This window comes from Scylla paramamosain, chromosome 31 (assembly GCF_035594125.1).
Source record: "Scylla paramamosain isolate STU-SP2022 chromosome 31, ASM3559412v1, whole genome shotgun sequence".
Taxonomy (NCBI): Eukaryota; Metazoa; Arthropoda; class Malacostraca; order Decapoda; family Portunidae; genus Scylla; species Scylla paramamosain.
Genome location: NC_087181.1, coordinates 10,376,317 through 10,402,816, shown reverse-complemented (window position 1 = coordinate 10,402,816; position 26,500 = coordinate 10,376,317). Strand labels below are relative to the sequence as shown.

Genomic DNA, 26,500 nt, shown 5'->3' with positions numbered 1-26,500 from the left:
ACACACACACACACACACACACACACACACACACACACACACACACACACACACCTGAATAATATAATATAATATCTCACCCTTCTCTTCCCTTCCCTTCCCTTCTCTCTCTCTCTCTCTCTCTCTCCTCTCTCCTCGTCTCTCTCTCTCTCTCTCTCTCCTCTCTCCTCTCCTCTCTCTCTCTCTCTCTCTCTCACTGCTCCAGATCCCATTCACTTTTATCTCCTTCCTTCCTCCCTCCCTCTCTTCCTCTCTTCAATCTATTTTCGTCTTCCACTTTCCTCCTTTCCTCTCCTTCTCTTAATTTTCTCTCACCATTTCCTTTCAGAAAGGGAGAGAGAGAGAGGAGAGAGAGAGAGAGAGAGAGAGAGAGAGATGAGAGAGAGAGACGAGAGAGTAGAGAGAGAGAGAGAGAGGAGAGAGAGAGAGACGAGAGAGAGAGAGAGAGAGAGAGAGAGAGAGAGAAGCACCTAAACTTTATCATTTAATTAATTCATCAGTTTTTGTTATTTTTCTTTACAAAACTCCTTCTGGATTCAATCATATTTCTTTCCAAATCTTTGTTTCATTATTTCTTTGTTTTCCCCTAATTCATTTTTAAATTTATTACTGTGTGTGTGTGTGTGTGTGTGTGTGTGTGTGTGTGTGTGTGTGTGTGTGTGTGTGTGTGTGTGTGTGTGTGTGTGTGTGTGTGTGTGTGTGTGTGTGTGTGTGTGTCCTCCTTTGCTCCTCTCCCTCCCTTCCATCTTTCAAGCAAGTGTATTCAAATGTGATTCTCGCTTTTTCATCTCCATGTTTCACCCTTCCTCCTCTCTTTCCCGTGCAGTTAATTCAGCTCTCTCTTCCTCTCCGTCCCCCCATCTCTCTCTCTCTCTCTCTCTCTCTCTCTCTCTCTCTCTCTCTCTCTTCTCTCGTCTCCTCTCTCTCTCTCTCTCTCTCTCTCCCCTTCGGCATCATTTCCTACAACTTTCTCTCCTTCCTTCCTTTTCCTGTCCCTCCTCAACTTCTTCCTTCTCCTTTTCCTCCTCTAAACTTATCACAAGCAGCCTCGTAAGAGCTAAAGAGGTCGGTTACTGTTTGTTCTTCTTTTGTGTTCATTAGTGTCTCTCCCTTTCCTCTTCCTCCTCACCAAAACTTTCCTCCCTGTAAGTCAACTCAGTAGTTCTAACAGGCAGGAGGGAAGGGAAGACAAGAAATATGGGATTCAAGCTTGATAAAGTTAGATTTCAAAAGGAGATAGGAGGAAAGTGGTTCTCAAATAGAGTGGTGGATGATTGAAATGGATGATTGGAATAGGACTCAGTAATCAGGTTGTTAGTAATGAATCAATAGGGAGCTTTAAAATATCAAATAAATTCATGAAGAGGGATGATAGTGGATATAGACTTAAGTTAGATTAAAAAGGGATAGAACTGGTTCTGAAACAGAGTGATGGATGACTAGAATAGACTCAGTTGTTAGTGCTGAATCAATTGGGAGCTTTTAAAATGTCATATGAATTCATGGATAGGGTGATAGTCATGGATAGGGTGATAGGAGGGTACAGAAAGACACATTTCACACATGTGTAGGTCTGACGGCTTTTTGCAGCTCCCCTTGTTATCTTATGCTCCAGTATCCTTAAGGGACGGAACTAGGTGGTGTCTTCAGCCCTCGATCTTAGGCACTCGTCCCCAGCGCGTCTGCGGAGCGTAATGACACCTTCCCAATGCTTCTCACACCCGCCTCCGTGACCTCACATGCGCCTCTCCTAGTCCTTGTTTGCAGGCGGCAGGAATTCGCTTCCCGCCACGAGCAATAATTATGATAAGGCAGGAGTGCATCGCGGCCCAGCCAGACTTGGAGAGTGGCGAAGGTGGTGAGTATTCGCGTTCCGGTGATTGAGGTAAAGGAAGGACGATGGCGGGTGGAGAGACGGAAGGATGGAGAAGGTGTTAAGATAGAGATATGGAAGGAGTAATAGCGGATAAAGAGATGGAAGGATGGAGTACTCAGGTGATGGAGGTAATGAGGTAAAGATAAGGAAAAGGGTGATAGTGGATTGGAGAGATGGAAAGAGAGAGTAGGTAGTGAGGGAGGTGATGAGAAGAAGATGGAGATGAGTGAAGGAGTGATGGCGCGATGGAAAGGTGGAAGGATAGACTAGACAGGTGATGGACGTAATGAGATAACGGTAAGAGGAAGGAGAGAGAGTAAGAAGTTGATACACATCGTAGAAGCAAGAATAGGAAGAAAATACACAAAATAAGACTAAACAATTGAAAAACAAAGCGAAAAAAATTTAAAAAGACACAAAAGAACACAAAACAACTGTCACAACAATAAACAACGTATAAGACACAACTATCACGTGATCACAAGATAAGAAAACACGGTAAGAAGGACAAACTGCAACATGAGATCGCAACAGAAAGCTCAAGGATGAACTAGTGAAGGCAGTAAGCATAAGGGATACCCGAGGACATCAGCAGGACACAGACACACGAGTAAGACAGTCTGCCTCCCTCTGCGCCACTGGACAGTCACATAAACACATACTAGACTAGCCTGGCGAGCATCTGGGCAGCCTGAGGGAGTGGGGGAGGTGCTGGCTGCTGGAAGGGAGGCAGGGAACAGAGCTTGAGAGGAAGGGCGAGGCTTCGGAAGGGTGATGAGAGAGTGGATAGACAGATAGGAAGAAAGGTAGGTACAAAGAGAGCCGGAGAGATAAGAGGGCAGGTACGGAGGCTGGTAAGGACATGGGGAGAGGCAGGGAGAGATAGATAGATAGATAGAGAGAGAGGAGAGAGAGAGAGAGAGAGAGAGAGAGTGAGAGTGAGAGAGAGAGAGAGAGAGAGAGAGAGGAGAGAGAGAGAAGCAGAAATGAGACACGAAGATAGGCAGAGGGAGGGTATGGTGAGGGAGACGAGAAGAGATAAGGGAGAGAAGCAGGGAGGAAAGGAGACGCCTGGTACAAGACTCCAGGGATTCCCGGCAGAAGGGCAGGGCAAGGTAGGATGGCAGGATGGCGAGGAATAGGATAAATACGGTGTTAAGATGGCCAGGGCAGGACTAAGGAGGGTGTGTTATCTACTTTGAGGCGCCGGGGAGGGGCTTAGCTGGCTGGAGAAAGGGAGGGGATGAGAGGGAGCGGAAAGGAGTGAAAGGAGGAAGGGACTGGGGAAGGAGAGAGGAAAGGAAAGGAAGGAAAGGAGGGAAGACTGGGGGAGGAGAGAAGCAGGGAAAGGGAGTAAGGAGGGAAAACTAAGGAAAGAACAGACGCAGGACTGAGGAGAGGGATGAGAGAGGAGAGAGTGAGGCAAGACTCAAAAGGAAGAATGAAAAGAGAGAGAGAGAGAGAGAGAGAGCGAGAGAGAGAGAGAGAGAGAGAGAGAGAGAGAGAGATGAGAGAGAGAGAGAGAGAGAGAGAGAGAGAGAGAGAGAGAGAGAGAGAGAGAGAGAGAGAGAAAGGAGTTGTAAGACTGGGTAAGCAAGAAAGGATGAGAGAAGAAAGTAAGACAGAAGGGAGAGAAAAAGAAAAGAGAAGAAATCATAGGATGTAGGAGAGAAAGGACGCATCAGGAGAAGGAAAGAAGAGATAAAAAGTAAATAATGCAGAGTAATGAGGAGGCAAAGGAATTCCCCGCAGTCTGTAAGGGTGGCGGAGGACACTGAGAGGCGGAGACGTGAAGTGTGGGGAGTGTGAGTCTTGAGAGGACAATGTGTGCTGAGGAGGGAGGCTGGGAGTGGCGGAAGAGTGAAGGAAGACAAGACGAAGAGGAAAGGGAAGAAGAGAGGGAAGGATGGGAATGGACAGTGAGAGTGGGATGTAGTAAGGCGGACAGACGGACAGCTGAGGTAGATGAAAACAAGACGAAGAGGAGATGGAGGCAGAGTGGGATGGATGCAAGTGAGCAGTGTAAGTTGGGCACCGCAGTGAGAAGGAGCAGGAGGGACAAGACAGCGAGGCGGCTTGGCACAGATGAGAGCTGAGACAGACAAGTGGAAACCAAGTGAAGACTGTGAGAGACCTCTGTGCTGTAGTGACGTCAAAGAGGCTGCTGATGATGATGGTAACAAGGAGAGAAGACTAGAATACCAGGAGAAAAAGAACTGATAAGTAAAAAACTAAGAACTGGTAGGGTAAAAGTCGAGAGTACAAGGGGACAGTGTCAGGTATCTGGATATACATTATCTTGTACGCTAAATGGCAACGCGTGCAGCAAGGGACCAGGATGAATAAGTAACAAGACACTGGTGGGTTCGGGAGGTACAAGGGGCACAGACACACACACACACAGCCAAGGCGTAACAGACGAGGTGTTAAGCGGCGGCAGCTGAGATCCCGCGGCAAAGTTGAAGGCGACAGTCAACACGACAAAGTTTTCCTCCTTTGTCTGGCGCGCAAAACATCGCGGAGGGAAGGGAAGCCACACGTGGTCTGCTTCTTGCCTCGCGGGAACTTGTGAGCGTTATGGGAACCCAATGAATTAACTCCAACAGAAAAACGATAAGTCGCTGCTAACTTACTTAACTTGCTGGTTCCCTACATTCGCTAAAGTCCGAAGTTTTTCATTGTGTTGCGTGTGTGTGCGATAGGAACTGAGTACTGTGTGTGTGTGTGTGTGTGTGTGTGTGTGTGTGTGTGTGTGTGTGTGTGTGTGTGTGTGTGTGTGTGTGTGTGTGTGTGTGTGTGTGTGTGTGTGTGTGTGTATGTGTGTGTGTCGGTTATCACCTACACGGTCGAGCCAAACAGGCAGCTCAGCGTTCAACAAGTCGCGGGAAGCAGACACACGCGAACGCCACACAGACACGAGCACCCAGGCCGCGGTATCAGCTTGCATCGCTCAAGGCCGCGGAGGGAGAACGAAATAATAATGAACGTAATGACACTTAATAGTACGTATTGCATAAGGCTTTCTGTAATTCTGGTGACGGAGAGATGAAAGAGAAGGAGGAAGAGGAAGTAGTGGAGGTGAATTAAACTTTCTCCTCCACTTACTTCTTGGTTAGGTTATGTAAAGCGGGGAAGGAAGTGGAGAAGGAGAGAAAAGTAATCGAATTAAATTTCTTTCCAGTCAACTTCTCGGCAACATTCCCCCGCGCTGGCTCTAATGCTCCTCTCTTCGTCTCTCTTTCCCCACAATCTACGCCACAAATTGCCTGTCTTCCTCTAAATTCCCGCCTCCTCACTCATCAGATCATCTCCCTTTCTCTCCTTCTCCTATTTTCTTCCTTCCCTCTCCGTCTGTCTTCACATTTTCCTCTTCCCTCTCTCCTATTCTTCCGGCTTTATCTGTCCCTCGTCACCTCCCCTTCAGCGCCTCTTTGGAGGGACGCAGACGTAAAAGAACACCATGGAATTGACTCATTTCATAAAGATATTCCGCAAAAAATCACCTGAGGACACGCTGCCGTAAAAACCCTGAGCATTCCGGGGACGCGAGAGACACTTGGGACTTGCAAACGACACCCGCCATTATTAGGCCACGAGCAATGGACGCCTTGACTGCTGCGGGCTGTGATTCCCCACAGGAGTGCCCCGTCCCGCAAAGGCGACGCAAGGGAAGGTGAACGAGGCGATACAGGTTTAATAAAGAATACACACGTTTACTCGTAAGTGAACAAACTTGTACAGGTGAAGAAAAAAAGCACCTGAGTTAAAAAGGTGCACGGGGATACACGAGAACAGGCTTAGGTGAGGCAGCAGCAGAGACCTATCTGGGCCTGAAGAGTTAATGAGTAGGGGCTTGAAGGAGACCGTACAGGTGAGATATACTTGGGCAGAGCAGTGCACGAGGAAAGGTAGTGAAGGAGGAGACCACACCGATTAGAATGACACAAGGATACACTGACACAGGATACCTTGAGGCAACATAAAAACTAAAAGCATCACCACAACACAAGAACAAGCAGCACAAACAACAGGCAGACCAGTGACAAAGAAAAAGCTTCACTGTAAGACCAAAACGTGCCCAACCATCTCTCATCTCAGCTCTCTGTTTACTCCGAGCCATCTCACTTAAATCCCTTGCCTCATCTCCATACTGCTTCCTCAGGCTGTTACTCCCGAGGTACGAGCGTGGAGGATGTGTAGTTTAGGATGTGCCGCGCTCTAAGGACACCCAACTGTGTGTGATACATGTGCCGCGCCCTACGAGTAAGAGGTTCCTGCTGACTTAAATTCTCTGTCTGAAGGGTGACCTCCGTGGGATCTCCTAAGACGATGGTGATATAAAGGGATCTGACAAGGGTAACGTAAACAAAATCCTCAGGGTCAGTAATCAGGGTAGGCCAAAAAAAATAAAGCGCTCAAAGTTGATAAAGTTAGATTTAAAAGAGATCGGAGAAAATTAGTTCTCTAACAGAGTGGTAGGTGAGTGGAACAGTCTCACTGATCAGGCTGTTAGTGACGAGTCATTAGACAGTTTGAAAAGATTGGACAAATTTGTTGATGGGGAATGATAGATGGAAACAGGTAGGCACGTTCTGAAGAGAGACTGAATCATGTATGTCTGATGGTTGTTGCAGCTTCTCTTATTTTCTTATGTTTTTTTATGCTCTTATGATGTAAAGATCACGTCATTGTAAAGAAAATAGTCACATGGTAAAAAGCCTTTCATATGAATGACACATAAAAAGAAAGGTCTTGTAATGTTATAAAGCGCACGGCGGCTTGTGTGGAATCTGCCTTGAAAAATACAGGTATATATATTCCACCGCACCATTTCTCTTACAAGGTGAGGCTCAAAAGTTTTCAGTCGGGCGCTTACTCAGGTCAAAGTGCGGAGGTCAGGTGTATAAGGGACACACGCCTCCCTCATAACCCAGGGCATGAATATATGAATTTCAATGGCGGGCGTATCAGTGGTAATTTTTGCTTTCATCGCCAAAACGGACGCTTGAGGGATTTATGCTTGGCGTCGGGGATAAAAATGAGGCTTGGATGGAAAACAGCGAGCGGTGGAGGGTGAGTTATTTGGCCATTACAGCGCCGGCGTACCTCAGGGCGGGGGTCGAGACGCGTCACCGGCGACACATTCAATCACGAGGGAAAGTGATTTGCCGCCGCGGAGACTGGACGAGACGCGAGAGAGAGAGAGAGAGAGAGAGAGAGAGAGAGAGAGAGAGAGAGAGAGAGAGAGAGAGAGAGAGAGAGAGAGAGAGAGAAAGAGGGAGGAGAGCGCAGTAAATGGTGTACCGTGTCCTCCAACTTTTAGTAGTTGGTTAAGAGCGGGGAGGAATGCCTGGGGTGAGGGGAGAGGGAAGGGACGGGAAGGAGTGGTGGGCGAGCAGACAAGAGGGAACGGCAGGCAAGCAAGCACCAGGCGGCAGCAGCAGCAGCAGGCGGCAGCAGGCAAGGGAAAGGCGGCGGCAGCAGCAGTAGCAAGCAGCGGAGAGGCGGCGGGGAACAGAGGCGAAGGCAAGCAAACGTAAACACTCGTACCTCGCCAGGAACAATGAGTCCTCGAAGACAAGAATGATTGCTTAATTATAAAGGAAGAAAATCCATTAATTCAACTCAATATGCCTTCGGAAAAATATCCCAGGAAATTTTGGAGGGTGTAGAGAAAACAGGGAGCGCGGCGCCCTGAAATTATTTTGTCGCGAGGAACATTTGGCTAAAAATAATTGGATGCAGACACGCAGCGCAGTGGCGGCGTGCGTGGGGGAGGCGCCGCGGGCCAGCGCGTGCCTGTGTTCACCCTGATGAGAACACGTTACGGGGGACCACGGCCGGGATAATTACCGCGAGAGCTACCTGCTGCAGGCCCTTAACGGCGCCTGCCAGCTGGACGCCCAACACTCTGCAGTAATTACACCCCGGGGAAGGGAACAGGTAGCAGCAGGTACTCACCGGAGGGTGGCGGCGCGGCGAGGCGCGGCGCTGTGGGGAGAACAGAAAGGATTATTAGAGGCGCTCTTCACTAACACTTCTTTTCACTGAGGCAGTGTTCCAGGCAGGGAGAGAGAGGGAGAGGAAATGAGGGGAAATGGCCTGCTGGTGGTGTTTAACAAATATAAGTCAAAACTAAAACACCAACACATCAATTACGAGTTGGAAATTGCCATGAGCGTTTCTGAAACACTTCCTTTCACTTGCACACAATTGCAGAAAGAGAGGGCAAGAAAGGTGGAAATTGGCTGCTGGCAGAGCTCAAGAAATAAAAGTAAAGAAAAAGTTTAAAAAAGTGACTTGAAAACATGAAATACTACTTAAAAAATGTACTGAATTAAACAATATGTAAATATGAATGATAGCCGTGATATGGAGGACGTGTATAACATAAACATAGACAAACCCCTCACATGAAAACCAAAAATAAAGAAAGTGGCGACTAGAGCACCAGGAATTACTGTGCCAGGCGAGGCGCAAATCCAGGCATTATCTCATCAAGCGGATCTGTAAAAGCAAAAGCAGGCAAGTGTTAGCGGTGCACGCGGCGCCACTTACCAGTATCCCCGCCGAGACACTCAATACGCGGCGAGACTTTCAATAAATTATTCACCACAAGTTTGAATGAACGTCGCGGAAGCACGTCTGCCTTCCATCCTTATTACGACGGCGAGGACCACACACACACACACACACACACACACACACACACACACACACACACACACACACACACCAATGTCTCCGGTCTACACGCAAGGTGGCGGAGGTGGCGTCGTTAGTGGCGGAGCGTCAGGACAAGATATGAAAATGTGAGGCGAGGAAGGTCTGATGGTACTATCACTCGGCGAGGTATTGTGCGGATCAGGGACACGGAAGGTGCGGCCCTTGTGCTGCCTGACAAATATGAGGCACCCAGCACCGGGATGGCGGCGGCAGGGTGATGTGAGGGCGGCAGGGAGAGGCAGGGATGGAGTAGAGAGAGAGAGAGAGAGGGATACAATCATATTCACCACAGCACACTGTTAGAGACACAAGGAGACATCGAGAAAAGCCTGGGTAATGAAGGGCTTTACTCTATGGGGTATTGACGGCTTTGGTAATGTCTAGGGACACCGCTACGCTGGGGAAACACCGGAGGGAACACTGGGGGGGCACTAGGGGACATCGGTGAGGCGTAGAGGAAGTTAAAAGGGGCCGGGGATTGAAGGTGGGAAGAGGCGGGCAGCGGGGATAGCGAGGTAATAGCGGACGTTCTGGCCCAGCGGTTTCCAAACATGTGTTCAGTGAGCGGTTAAGTATCTGGCTCAGTGTGTCCCATGAATGCTGAAGCGAGGCGGACACTGGCTTGATTGCGCTCATCTATATGGAGCACAGGTTCCCAAACAGGGGGCGAGTGTGTACTGTGTCCCTGCAGACTGAGAATAAGGTGTGGCGCCTCTCTGTGTCGCCAGCGTGTTCCCGCCTCACCGCCGCGGCTGTCGTGGTGCGAACACTTCATATTACCCGGGGATTGCTTTTCTGATCACCTGTACGGGGCAGAACACTCGGCGGCTCAGGGATTACACACCAGACAGGTGGTGCAGCCCTCTGCAGGTAATGGATGATGGTACAAAGGAAACCATACCATGTCATACCTGAATATTATACGTTGCCATGCCAGTGAATCGCTTTCTGAGTAATCATACACTAGACAGGTGTTCCCGCCATATATAGGTGACAGGTGTGTTAAAAAGGAAACCATACTACTTTATAACTTACCATTACTCATTACCTTGCCTGTGAATCGCTTAGTAAATAATCACACATCAGACGGGTGTTCCAGGCATCCGCAGGTAACAGTTGGCTTTAGAATGTAAGCCACGCCACTCATGACTTACCATTAAACATTACCGTGCCAATGATTCCCTTACAAATCCTCTTTAGAACCTCCTGCATGGGGCCACGGGTACCCCAGTCAGGGAACCTGTGGCGTAGAACAACATGGTAGTGTGACGGCGCGCCCCTCCGTGCGGCAGTGTCCCGCCCATCGTGACGAGTTGTGCGGGGATGCCTGGTAATTGCCGGTAATTACTTTATAAGCCAGCGAGGGAGGGACGCAAACTCGGGGCTGAAGAATTAAAGCGTCAGAAAGATAATCGCACACCATCTTGCAGTGAAATGTGTTCATAATTACAATGGTTAAACTTCCTTCTCCATCATCATTTTTCCTCGTAAAATGCCGACTGCGTTGCCTTCTGGCGGGGGAATTCTGAACTAGCAGGAAATGACACAGCCATCTAGTAGGTAAATATCAAGTGGAAAGTAAAAAGCAACATGCTTTTTCAGTCGCTTCATCTCTCTCTCTCTCTCTCTCTCTCTCTCTCTCTCTCTCTCTCTCTCTCTCTCTCTCTCTCTCTCTCTCTCTCTCTCTCTCTCTCTCTCACGGGGCAAGTCTCCAAGTAAACAGAGTTGCGTCTAATGCACGGTAAATTGTAGCATCCGTCTCACCTTCTCAGGAGATTCTGGCGCGATTCCTGTCCCAATCTGGCACCATTATGCCGCATCAAGCCAGCCATTTAGCGGCGCCTCGGGAGTTGTGGCGCTTCCTGCAGGACGAGATAAAGCAGATGCACTACAACACACCTTCCTGACACCCACACCCATACTTACACCCAAGCTACAAGAAGCGACTGTCGATGTTGCTGTGAGTTAGAAATTCAATGCAGCACATCACATTGCACGCTCAGACACTCCAGGCCACACAATATCTGCCATGATATGTACACTCTTTCACACTCAGGACAGCCGCGCCACACACACGACACACCCCATAACAAGAAGAGACCATTGATACCACTGAACTAAAAACCTAACAAAGCACAAAACAAGCCACTTCCAGGTACTCCAGGCCACACAACAACCACTGTAATACACTCCTTGACACCAGACCACACCTGCGCCAAACACAGGCCACGCATCACGTTACATAAAGCCACTATTTATGTTGCTGTGAGCTAAAAACCTAATTCAGCACAAAAAACTCCACTCCCAGACACTGCAGCCCACACAGTATCTCCTATAACACACTCTTCGACGCGAACACAGGCGACACACACACACACACACACACACACACACACACACACACACACACACACACACACACACACACACACACACACACAAACAATGCCACACGCACGCCACCGGGAATGAGTAGTGATATTGCAGTGAGTTCAGAATCTAACACAGCACACAGCGGCCTTGCACTCCTGTCACGGCGCCGCGTATCCTGGAGTGCGGGGCGAGGCGGAGTAAGGGTGACAGCTTCCACACCTCAAGTTGGGAGTAGCGGGGCGGTGTGGCGCTCCAGGGAAGACATCTATCCTTGTCCAAAGTGACGAAAATAGGAAGCCATCAATATGACAACGCACGTTCCGGTCAAGCAATTCATTTCGTTTTTCTTGAAGGTGAGAAGCGACTCGTTCACTTTCACTTCCTTACCCACACAACATTTTGGTACCAATTTACCTCATCATTTTTTTTTTTTCCCTCTACAAGACACTTTAAGATTTTCGTATCACGTGAATATCAGAAATCTGCCTTTTTAGATTGTTAGATTAGATAAAGTTAAGTTATCCAATCGGTAGACTTTTTTTTTGTTAGTGCTCTCTTTTAGTGTTTTTTTCTTAGCCGGTTTCCAAAATACATAAAAAATCTATCGTACTGTAAATTACTCTAACCTAACCTGACCTTACCTCTCCCAAACACAGTTACAGAGGAACAGCTGACCTTCAGACGATCTTTACTTCTGCTATTTGTTGTCCCGAGTTTCATCCTTGACACATTGACAAGTTCTGGCTGCCTGTGCAGGAGCCTTCGATCAGCCGCCGAGACGCTCCCCCCTCCAGGCACTCACACACACACACACACACACACACACACACACACACAGATCTTCCCTCACGTCACCCAAGTTGTGAGGTATATAATGCAGTGTGGGAAGAAGAGAAAGATGAAGAGGAGGAGGAAGAGGAGGAGGAGGAGGAGGAGGAGGAGGAGAAGGAGAAGGAGAAGGAGAAGGAGAAGAAGGAAAAGGAGAAGGAGAAGAAGAAGAAGAAGAAGAAGGAGAAGGAGGAGGAGGAAGAGGGAGGAAAGACGGGCAACCTGGTAGGAATGCGTGATGAATGAGAGGGAGATAAGGAGGGAAAGAAAGAAGGAAGGAGAGGAAGGAAAGACTTGAGGATTGAAATGCGGAGAGGGAATGAAGATAGGAGTTAGGAAGGGAGAGGAGGAGAGGAGGGGAGTGAAAGTTAAGAAAGGGAGAAGAAGAGAAGGTAAGAGTCAATAGGCGATAGAGTTATGCACTGCAGATGAAAAGAGACGAAAGGAAATTTAAGGAGAAGCAAAAGCATGATTCAAATGTTATGGAGGGAGAAGAGGAAAGGAGGGAGAAGGAAAGTTAAGATAAGGAGAGGAAGAAGAAGTAAGAGTCAATGGGCGTTAAACTTAAGCACTGGAGATGAGAAGAAACCAAAGGAAACGTAAGAAGTAGAAGCAAGACATGATTAAAATGTATTCTCTTCCCCAAACACTGTTAAGAGAAAATGGACAAAAGTCATAACAGTCGCCAGGAGCCATGAAGCGCCTCGTCAGCAGCCCTGGTGAGGAGGCAACCCGCGGGACGCCTACTCCGCCACGCACTCACGACTCCCTTCAAACACTGGCCAGGTGAGGCAGATGAGCGCACAGGTGAAGCCGCGGGGTCGTTTCTTCACGGCTCAAGTACGACCATCTCTTCACTGGGGAGCCAAAGCGACCCTCACACACCAGCCACGTAAGAATCAGGTTGGCGCACCGCGAGGAACGTTCGCTGAGACGCACGGAGGGGCAATTTTAAGCCGATATGTGCTGGCATTGGGCTGACTTAAGGCTGCATAAAGGCTGGAACGAGGTTCGCTACGGCCGCCGATAGGAGACCGATTGCTGGCCTACTGCTAAGGAGGAGGAGGAGGAGGAGGAGGAGGAGGAGGAGGAGGAGGAGGAGGAGGAGGAGGAGGAGGAGGAGGAGGAGGAGGAGGAGGAAGAGGAAGAGGAAGAGGAAGAGGAAGAGAAAGAGGAAGAGGAAGAGGAAGAGGAGGAGGAGAGGAAGAGGAGGAGGACATGGTGGTGATAGAGGACAATGAAGACAACACTCTGGGGACGAGGAGAACGAGGAGAAAGAGAGGAGAGAAAGAAAAGAACACTAAGGAGACTGAAAAGAGAGCAGGGCACTTCTTAGAGCGACAAGAGGAATAGGTTACGGGAGATAAGGAATAAAGGAAAAGGCAGGAGAGGGAGTGAAAGGCAGGAAGGTGTGAACATAAAAAGAGAAGGCTTGACAAAGTGGTCCCGTCCCGCCTGTGTTATTAGGAACGTGGCTTGAAGGATTGGCGTTTTTATCTTTATATTCTCTGTCTTTTTGTTACAGTGGATGTGGAAGAGAAAAAAGAGATTGATGTCCATACCATACACAGACAGACAGACAGACAGACAGACAGACAGACAGACAGACACAGACAGACACACATACACACGGACATGGCCTAAGGTGTACATTTGCTACCTGTGAACCAGCCAAGGTATACAAGGTGTATTTGCAATCTCACCTGAGAATAAACACACACACACACACACACACACACACACACACACACACACACACACACACACACACAACCTCTTCGCCACGTCGCCTCTGAATACGCTGCGATATTTTTTCTCTTTCAAACGTTTTCTTTTTTTCTTTCCCTTTCTTTTTTTATCCTTTCAGTGGCAGACACGACCACTCGCTGGCAGTCTTGACTTTTCTTTCTTTGAGGCCTGAGAGGTGGAGGAGGAGGAGGAGGAGGAGGAGGAGGAGGAGGAGGAGGAGGAGGAGGAGGAGGAGGAGGAGGAGGAGGAGGAGGAGGAGGAGATGTAGAAAGAGAAACATGAGATGAAAGAGAAAGAACATGAAGTGGATGAGGAAGAGGAAGAAGAGGAAGCGATAGAGACGAGAATAAACAGAGATACAGAAAAGAGAGGAGCGAAGAGGTGAATTACGCAGCGAAACTCACAGAGAGAGAGAGAGAGAGAGAGAGAGAGAGAGAGAGAGAGAGAGAGAGAGAGAGAGAGAGAGAGAGAGAGAGAGAGAGAGAGAAACACTTAAAACATTTATTTATAGCTATTAGTTATACAAAATACAATAATATATATAAACATAGAGAACTTTTGACATGTATAACTAAAGCCAACCTGTATAAAGCGAGAGAGAGAGAGAGAGAGAGAGAGAGAGAGAGAGAGAGAGAGAGAGAGAGAGAGAGAGAGAGAGAGAGAGAGAGAGAGAGAGAGAGAGAGAGAGAGAGAGAGAGACCCTAATATAAGAAGTGTGAACAGGCACCTCTTCTCTACACTTGTCTTTGGCTCTTGAGAGTTTTACGGAGAATCCCAACACAACGTCTGCTCCTTACGGCGACTGAGCGCAGACTGAAGCTAAGGAGAGGGCCACATAAGAATAAGTACCAATAGACAGAAGGCAATGATATGCAAAAATTAAAGCAAGAATGTGTGTATAAGAGAAAAAAGACATTACTTACCCTCACCACCACTTTTTCACCATCACAAGTCCAGTAAAAAGGGGATGGTGACTGGGGAAGTGGAGGGAATAAGAGGGAGGTTGCGATAAAAGGAGGAAAACGGGAGGAAGGGAGGAGAGGAATATAATGTATGGAGAGGAAGGAGGGAGGGATGGTGAGAGGAGATTGGAGAGAGGGAGACTACAAGTGGAGAGGAAGGAGGGAGTGAGGGAGAGAAAGAGAACGAGGGAGAGATAAGGCTTACAGACAGGGAGAGAGAGAGAGAGAGAGAGAGAGAGAGAGAGAGAGAGAGAGAGAGAGAGAGAGAGAGAGAGAGAGAGAGAGAGAGAGAGAGAGAGAGAGAGAGATGTAATCAGGAAGTTAAGTTTAATTAGTCAACAGGGAGGCGAGGAAAAGAGAGAGAGAGAGAGAGAGAGAGAGAGAGAGAGAGAGAGAGAGAGAGAGAGAGAGAGAGAGAGAGAGAGAGAGAGAGAGAGAGAGAGAGAACTAATCTCATCTATTACACAAATTCTCGGAAAACATTTTCAAGAAGATAAAATAAGAAATATAGAAAAAAAATACGATACTTTCTAACACAAACTCGCAAGAATTTTTTTTTCCTTGCAGCTGCTTGTTCTTCCTTTATGTTCCTTCGCGTTCCTTTGAATAATGGCAGCGAGCATGACTTCAAGGGAACTTCAAGGGACGTCACCCAAACATTCAAGGCGAGAAGCAATTAAAGGTGTGAACTTGACGGTCAAAAAAGGTAAAATTTAATTAATTCTCAAAAGATGATGCTGCGGAGAGAGAGAGAGAGAGAGAGAGAGAGAGAGAGAGAGAGAGAGAGAGAGAGAGAGAGAGAGAGAGAGAGAGAGAGAGATGTAAGACCAGGAAGCGAATGGAGAAAGAGAAGACTGGAGGAAATGAAGGGAGAGGGAGAGAGAGAGGGAGGAGGGAAAGAGGGAGGGAGGGAGGGAGAGGAGGGAGAGAGGAAATGAATGTAGGGAACTGGGACTTGTACGTGAATGAGAAAGGGAAGAGGAAAGGGAAAGTAGGAGGAAGAGGATAAATAGAGAGGAGGAACAGAAGAAAGGAGAGGAAGAGAGAGAGATTTATCTTTTATTTTAGGCTAAGAAGAGAAGGAACAGGCGAGAGATAAAAAAAAAAAATAAGAGAGACAGGAGGGAGGAAAAGAGGAGGAAGGAATGGAGGCATGATGAGAAAGGAAGAGGAGGAAGAATAGGAAGGAAAGAGAGAGAGAGAGAGAGAGAGAGAGAGAGAGAGAGAGAGAGAGAGAGAGAGAGAGAGAGAGAGAGAGAGAGAGAGAGAGAGAGAGAGAACCATAAGATGATGGTAAGGATGGGACACACACACACATACACACACACACACACACACACACACACACACGGGCAAAATCTGAAAACAGCACATTTCACAACTCACGACCAGAGAGAGAGAGAGAGAGAGAGAGAGAGAGAGAGAGAGAGAGAGAGAGAGAGAGAGAGAGTAAAGAGCATAGGTTTGTGTCACCTTCATTAGCGAGGCTGTGTCCACGACGACAGGCCTTCCTTAATTAACGATGCTGAGAGACTAAGAGAGACGCCTTTCACGAGTATTCCTGGCGCCCAAACACGCCTGGCCCATTCACTCCCTTGCTCACTCGCCAGCCTCGCACCACAAGACAACACAACACAACACAACACAACACAACACAACACAACACAGCATCACTCGTACATCACAAGTTCTCCTGGATACCAAACACTGCTGTCCCACCCATTCACTCGCCAGCTTCACACCACAGCATCACAAAAACAGTGGACGGTGGAGGTAAGAGAAAAAGGAAAGATTAAAAGAGAATGGTTAGGTATTAATGAGTGGGAGAGAAAGGAGGGATGAGAATATGCCACAACACAGCATAGCATCACAAGTGGATCCCTCACACAACAGACTGGACTGGGGAAATAAGGGAAAAGAAAAAGGAAAAGGAAAAGAGAATAGTAGGGTGCGAATAAATGTGGGAAATGGGAGAAATGGAAATGTTTTGTTTATGTGTATCCTACATTCTCCTTCGCCTCCTCATCTTCATCCCCTTCCTTATCTCCTCCTCCTCTTTCTTCTTCTTCTCCTCCTCCTCCTCCTCCTCCTCTTCCTTCTCATCCTCTTAGTATACCTTGACGTTATCGATGTTGTGATGCCTCTTCTCCATCTATCTCCTCCTCCTCCTCCTCCTCCTCCTCCTCCTCCTCCTCCTCCTCCTCCTCATCCTCCTTCTCTCAGTACATCATGAGTCCGGTGCTGCTTTAAGACACTAGATTCTTTGCCACCTACAAGTAACAGAGTGTCGCTAATTTTCAAGGAAGCCTAAATCACATTACATTCTCGATAGGCAAATTAAACGCAAGTACAAATAGTCCCCTAGAGGTCAATCCTGAGTTAAGCAGTCATTAGCGTGTATTTTCAAAGTTTACTAAATTTTTCACCACATTTGTTCTTATTTCAATGTGGGTTTAAGAATTATGAAAAAAGATAAACGTGGAAATATTACGCTGGTTTTTATTGTTGTTATTATTTTATGTGGTGGTGGTGGTGGTGGTGGTGGTAGTAGTAGTAGTAGTAGTAGTAGTAGTAGTAGTAGTAGTAGTAGTAGTAGTAGTACTAAAGTAATTATCATCATTATCACCACTATTCTCTCTCTCTCTCTCTCTCTCTCTCTCTCTCTCTCTCTCTCTCTCTCTCTCTCTCTCTCTCTCTCTCTCTCTTCCTACCAGCAGAAAATGTTTGGTTCTTTGATGCTTTCATTTTCAGCACATTTTCTTCACTCATTCTCACTCTCACTCTCTCTCACTCTTCTCATTATGCTTTTACTCTCATACTCTCTCTTTTCTCATTATCTTTTTTTATCAACACGCCTGCCTCTAGCTATCTCATTTTCTCCTCCTCCTTTATTCTTTTTTTCTCCTCTCTCTCTCTCTCTCTCTCTCTCTCTCTCTCTCTCTCTCTCTCTCTCTCTCTCTCTCTCTCTCTCTTCCTTTGGTCTTATATTTTTATAGTTGTTTGTTCCTTGACTTTCTCATATATCCTGGCATTTTCTTCTCTTCCTCCTTCATCTCCAACCTCCTCTTCCTCCTCCTCCTCCTTCTTTTCCTCCTCCTCCTCTTCCTCCCCTTCGTCTCTCGCACAACAGGCCACGGTTATTAATCTTGCAGGGAAGACTTGAGAGAGGGAGAGAGAGAGAGAGAGAGAGAGAGAGAGAGAGAGAGAGAGAGAGAGAGAGAGAGAGAGAGAGAGAGAGAGAGAGAGAGAGAGAGAGAGAGAGAGAGAGTCCACGGAAGGTATCACCCACGCTTGACAACACACGTACACGAGGACACACACACACACACACACACACACACACACACACACACACACACACACACACACATTATTAGTCGTGTTTACAAACTCACAAATACGAAGCGATCTATGGTTTTGACACGTGTTTTGCTGAATGACGAGTCTCTCTCTCTCTCTCTCTCTCTCTCTCTCTCTCTCTCTCTCTCTCTCTCTCTCTCTCTTGAAAGCCTTGCATAATATTTTGCCTCAGCCTTAACATGATTGGAATAAAGTGTCCTTGAGTACTCGTTAGAGAGAGAAAGAGAGAGAGAGGGAGGGGTGGAGAGAGAGAGAGAGAGAGAGAGAGAGAGAGAGAGAGAGAGAGAGAGAGAGAGAGAGAGAGAGAGAGAGAGAGAGAGAGAGAGAGGGGGGAGGGGAGGATATAGAAAGAAATACAAAGGAACACAAGGGAAAGCCAAACAGCAAGAAGCCTTTTGGTCCTTGCAAGGTTGCTTGGTAACTACTTCTAACTAGCTACAGGGAAGGGAGACAGAAAAGCACAACAGAAGGCTCCTCCCCACCCACCACTCCCTTCAGCTTGCGCTGGCATGGAAATAGTTGGGAAAAGTACCATGCAGTATGGAAAAACTGACATGGAATTTTCATAGGTAAGGATGAAAGGAAGTTCTACTATTCACCCTACGGTGAACTCTATACGCCTATCTCAAAATGAATACAATTAATAACAAAATTGGTGTCTGTAAAATAAAAGTTATATTAGTGAATTTAGTAATTATTCGGACAAGAAGAGAGCTTGTTGGGGATTAGCTTTTAAATATTTGTCTATTTTATTTTTGAATTATTCAATAGAATTGCTGTTTACGATTTCTGAGGGAAGTTTATTCTAGATATTTACTGTGCGATTAAGAAAAAAAAATTGCTTGGCCTCGAGGGATTTAAAACGCTTGGGTATAATCTTGAATCCATTATTTCTTGTCAGATCAGAATGATCAATGTTAAAATATTTTTTTGCATCAATGTTACTATATTCTTTAAAATTTTTGAACATTTCAGTTAGGTCTCCTCTTATCCTGCGCTTTGTTGAGCTTAAATAGGTTTAGTTTTTCCAGTCGTTCCTCATACGGCTTATTACGCAATCTTGGAATCATCTTAGTGAATCTACGCTGTTTTTTTTTTTTCCAGTTTTTCAATGTTTTTTTTTTTTTTTTTTGCAATATGGTGACCAGAGGAGGAGGAGGAGGAGGAGGAGGAGGAGGAAAAGGAAGAGGAAGAGGAGGAAAAGGAAGAGGAAGGATACACAATAAAAAAATGTAAGTGTAAATTCCATCAAGTATTAGAACGCGTGCCGGGAAAGCGAATTAGGAGATAAGAGGAGGAGGAGGAGGAGGAGGAAGAGGAGGAAGACTTGCACAGTAGCCAGGTAAATGCAGGAGTCGGCTGTTTCAAGGTGATGGCGACTGAGTCTCCACTAACGCAACCCTTAAGACACGATCCTCAAGCCTCTCACTTCACTCTCTCCCCGCACTGCCTTCCTCTCCCAGCCAGTGTTGTAAATTCCCATCCGGTACAGCTGGTGGTGGCGGTGGTGGTGGTGTTCGCCCTGCTCCCTCCAATACTGTGATTAATGGAGGCTTTTTTCTCTCAAGTTTCCGTGTAAAAATTGGCGGTGAAATGATGTTCTCTCTATCGCTGGGGTGAAGGAGCGGTCACTTCAGTGTCTCGCTAATTTACTCATTGTTTCTCTTACTTTTTGCTCAATCGGTGCGCTGTGTAACAATTCACAGCTCTAAAAGTAATGTATGTGCATGTAGTCTTTATGAGCATCTATAAGAAAGGGCATAAAAAGATATATACATAATACATACACGAGTTTCTGCGAATGTTGCTAGAGGCAAAAGCACAGGTTATTCTGAGTGGAAAATGTCCTATACTCATGAGCGATTTGAGGCCAGGCGACAACGGCCAGCCTGGTGTCTTGGCGGGACGTGTTGACGCGGGATGTCCGACACCGACGATGAAAATATGAATTATGCAGTCATCATTTCTACAAGTTTTGGGACATTACAGTATCCCTTAATGAGAGGAGTGGTATTAATGGACAGGTGATTTACCGATAAACATTACACAATGATAGCATGGCTGTAATTAACGACAAATAAATAATGGGCTATGTGACAATGTGACACATACAGTAAGGCGGAGTGTGTGTGGAAATGGTGTTTCTACGACATAAATATCCTCCCAGCCCGGCCGTTGTATATGTCTCCCGGCCACACTCGAATTTTATGCCACAGCTAAACAACGCCTCAAAATGCATGTGTATAGAACATTTTCCATTCAGAATAACCTGTACTTTCGCCTCTAGCAATATCCGCAGAGACTCGTGTTATAGCTGTATTCTGCAATTTCTATACGGTACAATGTTTCGAGATGGCTGTAGAACAAGTAAAGGTGTCTCAGTGGTTGGTGGTTAAGGAAACAGTGAATGACTTAATGATAAGACGCTGCTTCATTTGTCAGTGCTATTTTCCATGCTAACGTTTAGTGGTGTGGGAAAAGACTGTTTCCTTCTGTCACGCGTCATATTTGCAGATTGAAAGCGTGACAGTGTGACGGTTTGATGTGGTGTGTGTTGGTGTTGGTATGTGTTGTGTTGCGGTGTGTGTTGGTATGTTTCTAAGCGCTATTTTCCATGCCATTTTCCATGATAAGAGTGATGTCATACGTAATATTGGCAAATTGATAGTGTTATAGTGTGATGGTTCGATGTGGCGTGTGTCAGTGTGTTTCCCGCCCCCTAGTGATGCAGCGACGGTCTGCTTGCTGCTGTTGTAGCAGACTGATGGCGTAGTATGACGGTTTGATGTGATGTGTGTTAGTGTGTTTTTCCGTCCCATAGTTCAATGACGGAATGACGCACTGCCTTCTCCGTCTCACCTCCCAACACTCACCAACACTTCCTAACTCACAAGTCCTACCCAACGCTCACCACCACTTCCTAACGCTCACCAGTCCTTCCTAACACTCACCAATCCCCATAAAAGTCCACCAATCCTTCCCAACGCTCGCCATCACGTCCCAACGCCCACTACGCAACGCTCACCAATCCTTCCCAACGCTCACCAATCCTTCCCAACGCTCACCAATCCTTCCCAACGCTCACCAATCCTTCCTAACACTCGCCAGTCCTTCCAAAAATGCACCAATCCTTCTTAACACTCACCAACCCTTCCCAATGTTCACCACCACTTCCCAGCGCTCACCAGGCAACGTTCACCAACCCACACTTCATTTCCCAAACCCGTCGCTGCACATCACTGCCAGCCAGACACTCCAAACTTGCCTCACTCGTGTCAGTTTTGCTTCCACTCCCTCCCTGCTATACCCTGCTCGTCTCACACCCCTCTCCCTTCCTCCGTCCTCTTCCTCCCTCACGCACGCACTCATTCACTCAGTTTCACTCACTCCGGGAATCAATGCACACAATCATCGCAGCGAGGCGGGCAGGCGGGCAGGCAGGGAGGAGGGATGGAAATATCTGTAAACACTCGCCAAAAATTCCTGCCACAAGCTGCATCTTTTCAGGCGAGTCTTGCCCCTTTAACGTGAGTCTGGACGAGGCATAAAACACCTCGCACTAAACACGCTGCCGGGAGTCTGCTCGTGTCAGGGGCATGGACATACTGAGATGAGAGCAGCAGGGGAGAGCAAGGGAGAGCAAGGCCAGAGAGAGAGAGAGAGAGAGTGATGGGATGGGATGGGATGGGGGAGGATGGGGTAAAGAGTCATGTGTTTCATTAATGATTATTCTTCTATGATTTAAAATTATATGATGAAAAGAAGTCATGAGGTGATAGCGAGAGAGAGAGAGAGAGAGAGGTGATAGCGAGAGAGAGAGAGAGAGAGAGAGAGAGAGAGAGAGAGAGAGAGAGAGAGAGAGAGAGAGAGAGAGAGAGAGAGAGAGAGAGAGAGAGAGAATGGGTTTTCTTTCTCTCCCCTAGTCTTCCTCCATTCTTTCTTTATATTCATCATTCTTTCTTCTTCTTCTTCTCCTTCTTCTTCTTCTTCTTCTTCTTCTTCTTCTTCTTCTTATTATTATTATTATTATTATTTTATTATTATAACTGCATGTATCATTACTATTTTAACTTTCTACCTGTCTCTCTAATTAATGGTAAACAATAGAAAACAAAAACAAATAAAAGATAAAAGAAACTAAAGCAAAGAATGGCATAAGAGAAAGGAGAAACTCTCTCTCTCTCTCTCTCTCTCTCTCTCTCTCTCTCTCTCTCTCTCTCTCTCTCTCTCTCTCTCTCTCTCTCTCTTTATAATTAATGGTAAACAAGAGAAAACAAAATCAAGAGAGAAAAATAAAGCAAAGAATGACATGAGGAAAGGAGAAACTCACTACTCTCTCTCTCTCTCTCTCTCTCTCTCTCTCTCTCTCTCTCTCTCTCTCTCTCTCTCTCTCTCTCTCTCTCTCTCTCTCTCTCCGTGTTTGCAAATGGAAGGGACAAAGATCCTGTTATCGAGTTAATGATTATGTATGCAAATGTGGCGCCGACTGGGGCTGGGTGTCGCTATGAGTCGATATGTATGCAAATTTGCGTGTAATATACGAGTTATCAAAGGTTTGTTGTGGCCAGGACAGAGAGAGAGAGAGAGAGAGAGAGAGAGAGAGAGAGAGAGAGAGAGAGAGAGAGAGAGTAGAGAGTTAGTTCCTTTACTCATGTTCTTCTTTCATCTAGTTTCTTTATCTCTTACTTGTTTTTGTCTTTCTCTTACTATCAATGAGAGAGAGAGAGAGAGAGAGAGAGAGAGAGAGAGAGAGAGAGAGAGAGAGAGAGAGAGAGAGAGAGAGAGAGAGAGAGAGAGAGATAGAGAGAGTCCTTGCTTCCTTTCTTTCATATTTCTTTCTCTTATTCGTTTTTATATTTATCTTATTTACTGTCAGAGAGAGAGAGAGAGAGAGAGAGAGAGAGAGAGAGAGAGAGAGAGAGAGAGAGAGAGAGAGAGAGAGAGAGAGAGAGAGAAAGAGGGTGGGGGAGATCGTAAAATGCACTGTACAACTATCCACCTTTAACATTCTCTCTCTCTCTCTCTCTCTCTCTCTCTCTCTCTCTCTCTCTCTCTCTCTCTCTCTCTCTCTCTCTCTCTCTCCTCAAAGTGTACTATTTCTCACTTCTTTCTCACGCTTAACTACGACAATTTTCCTCACAGATTACCGCAATTCAGGAGGTGAGCGTTGCTTTATTCCCGCTATTATTATTCTATTCATTATTCCCTCTACTCTTCTTCCTCCTCCTCCTCCTTCTCCTTCTCTTCCTCCTCCTCCTCCTCCTCCTCCTCCTCATGATTACAGTGATAAAAAGGGAAGGGAAACACATTTTTTTCCTCATCGAAACTACTCATCTTCCTTCCCTTCATTGATACTTTTTTTCTTCCTCCTCCTCCTCTTCATCCTTATCTTTATATTATTATCATTGTCATTATTATTATCATTATTATTATTATTATTATTATTATTATTATTATTATTATTATTAATCATTATTATTATCATTGAAGGTCAGGCGTATGTGATGGTTATTTCTTTCCTTCTCTCTTCCCTTCCCTTCCTTTCCCTTCCCTTCCTTCATTCCTTCCTTCCTTTCATTACCATAATTTACCTTCAGTTTGCGTCCCTCATCTTGCTTTAATTCACACCTGCTCCTGCTGTAACCCTTCCTACACACACACACACACACACACACACACACAAGGCTTTCGTTCTGTTACTTCATCTCTTATCTTTCCTCCCGTTTCTGATCTCGTCTACCTCCTCCTCCCGCTGCTCCTCATCTTTCTCTTTATTTCCTCCTCCTCCTCCTCCTCCCCGCGCCTCATTAAGCAACACCTGGCCGGATTACACTCAGGAGGAAGAGGATCAAGAGAAAGAGAATTAGGAATCGTTTTAACCTTGTATCTCACATGGCCGGAGACGAAGTAGAGAACCTATAGGCTATTCTCTCTCTCTCTCTCTCTCTCTCTCTCTCTCTCTCTCTCTCTCTCTCTCTCTCTCTCTCTCTCTCTCTCTCTCTCTGGTCGTCGTCTCCTCTCACTCAATTTCAGTGTTTGTTTTTCCGTTCGAGGCCGTGAAACGTTTATCCGTGGACGTTTGGTTCGGTTTTCTGTTTGAACGTTTCTCTTTCTGTCTCTGTCTGTCTCTGTGTCTCAGTTATTTGTTTTGCTCCTTCCATGCTACACTTCCTCTCTCTCTGTCTCTCACTCACTCCTTTCTGCTTTCGGCATTATTTGGATTTCATCTGCTCTCTCGTTTAATTACCGCTTGTGTTGTCTCCTTGCTTGGGAGGGGGCAAGATGTGTGTGTGTGTGTGTGTGTGTGTGTGTGTGTGTGTGTGTGTGTGTGTGTGTGTGTGTGTGTGTGTGTGTGTGTGTAGGTATGTGTTGATAGTTGGGTGCGTAAATGGTTAATGGAGGTGGAGGTTGTTCTCATGGGTATTTTTGGTGGAGGAGGAGGAGGAGGAGGAGGAGGAGGAGGAGAAGTAAGGTGTGTGTGTGTGTGTGTGCGTGTAGTGATGGTAGGTAATGGAGGTGGTAGAGGTGGAGGTCATGGGTGCATCAGAAGGAGGAGGAGGAGGAGGAGGAGGAGGAGGAGGAGGAGGAGGAGGAGGAGGAGGAGGAGGAGGAGGAGGAGGAGGAGGAGGGGAGGGGGAGGAGGAGGAGGAGGAAAAGGAGGAGGAAGAGGAGGAAGAGGAGGAGGAGGAAGAGAAGGTCGGTGCAATAAGCCGCCATTAATTTCACATTACTAGTCAGGGTCCTGTAAGCCAGCCTCCGCAAATAGACTTACGCCGTTGCGACATTACCATGATTACCGCCGCTGATTGAGGCGACCACCTGCCCGCTGACTGTTGATATCATGGTCATTCTCTCCTGTAACAGTGTTGGTAGTGGTAGTAATAACAGTGGTGATAGTAGTAGTAGTAGTAGTAGTAGTAGTTAGATTTGCTTTCGTTCGGTGTTTTCAAGAGACACTTTCATTTCACTTTTTTTTATTTCCTCTTCACCAAAGCCTCTAATACAAATAAAAAAAACTAATCTTTTATCTCCCTTTCTCAATCTGTCACAATTTGCGTCGTTTTCAGTGATAAAAGTGTTCGTAAGCCTCTTCTTCTATGCTCTGCCTTCACTCCTTGCATTAAATATTCAACGCTCTAATGCAGTATTTTGTCAGTAATTCTTCCCCAACTTGTCAAAACTTACTGATTCACTCTTCTCCATTATTACACTAAGTGTTATTCTGTCTTGTCTTTACTTCACGCTCTTTCTTTCATCTTTTATGTCAATTACTCAATATTTCACTTGAATCACTAATTTATATTTATCATCAATTCCCTGCCACTCAGACTTTTCATAACATTAATATTCTGTGGCTTTTTATTCACATGCACGTCTTATGATTATTCAATTGCTCGCTTTTAACATTAATTGACATGTTAATGTATCACAGCACAGTCTCCGGCAAAGCTAATGCAATGGTCTTTATTATTACGATTATTATCTTTAACAATTCACTTAGCATTAATTCCACACACATCTCATTCACCTTTCCCTTTTGTTTCAATTGCTTCCCTTAATTGCAGATCCGCAGGTTAACTAATCTTGTTCTTTTGTCATTATTATCTATTGTTATCGTGTTATCGTTCAACAACAGCATCAGTTTATAGAAAAGGAGGGGAAAGAGACACAAAGAAACAAAGAGAAAGAAAGAAGGGAAGCAGCAGAGTAAGGAAAGACAAAACCAACATCAAATTGAGTCTCGATGTACAAGTAATCAATTATCAGTTAAAATCACATTCGTATTCCTTGTTTTTTTACTTTTAAACTAACATTTCGTCACGCATCTAATAGTTAAACCACCACCACCACCACCACCATTAACAACCTGGAACTATCAATGCAATATTCAGCATCCCACTCTCTCCTTCCCACATCACTAATGCATCCACCATCCGGTATTCCCTGTAAGGTGTTGTCCTTGCTGCATTTTGTACCGACACTTTTTGCGCTACCCAATAATCTGTTCCTGTCAGCTTTTCATTCAAATTTTGCCGCTGTTTGTTTATAATGTTTGCGGTATCTTGCATATTCCGGCAACAGTTTATATATTCTTTTTCACTAGGTTTTACATTTTTCATAGTGGTTTTTACAGTGCAGTAGCTTAGTCTAAACACGCTTTGAATTAGCTTACACATTCTTACATATTTTCTCTTAAAGCATTTCCAAAGCCTCACTGATTTTACTATTTTTAGCTTCAGCATGTAGCAGAGCGTGTACGTTGTCTTTGTACCAGCTTAATTTCAGCACTCTAAAGCAGGATATACATTCTCATAGCCATTACAGGCACTGCCACGTGTAGACCCGATGGCTTCTTGCAGCTTCATTGATTTTCTTATGTTCTGTTCTTATTTTATTTTTCGCAGCAGTTTCAGAGTTCCGCTGGTTTCAAAATTTCCACCTTCACCTGTAGTTGGACCTTCCCACGTGACACATGAAGCCTGAAGACACAGAAATCGTTTGTTCTCTCTCTTGAAACTCTAATGCTCACAATAATTTTAACGCTTCTTCTCATTCTACCCTTGTCAGGCTCATGATGCCTTTACCTCCTCCCTCTTGACACACACAGCCTCAATTTTATCTAAAG

At 46.0% G+C, this 26,500-nt stretch overlaps 1 protein-coding gene across 1 annotated transcript in view; it reads right to left on the bottom strand.

The window, feature by feature from the left end:
- LOC135116322 (uncharacterized) overlaps positions 1-26,500 on the bottom strand; it is a 147,812-nt gene that overhangs the window by 33,575 nt on the left and 87,737 nt on the right. The window contains exon 5 of the mRNA XM_064033675.1: positions 7,838-7,867. Coding sequence (XP_063889745.1) covers positions 7,838-7,867 — 30 coding nt within the window. The remainder of the gene's footprint in view (positions 1-7,837; positions 7,868-26,500) is intronic.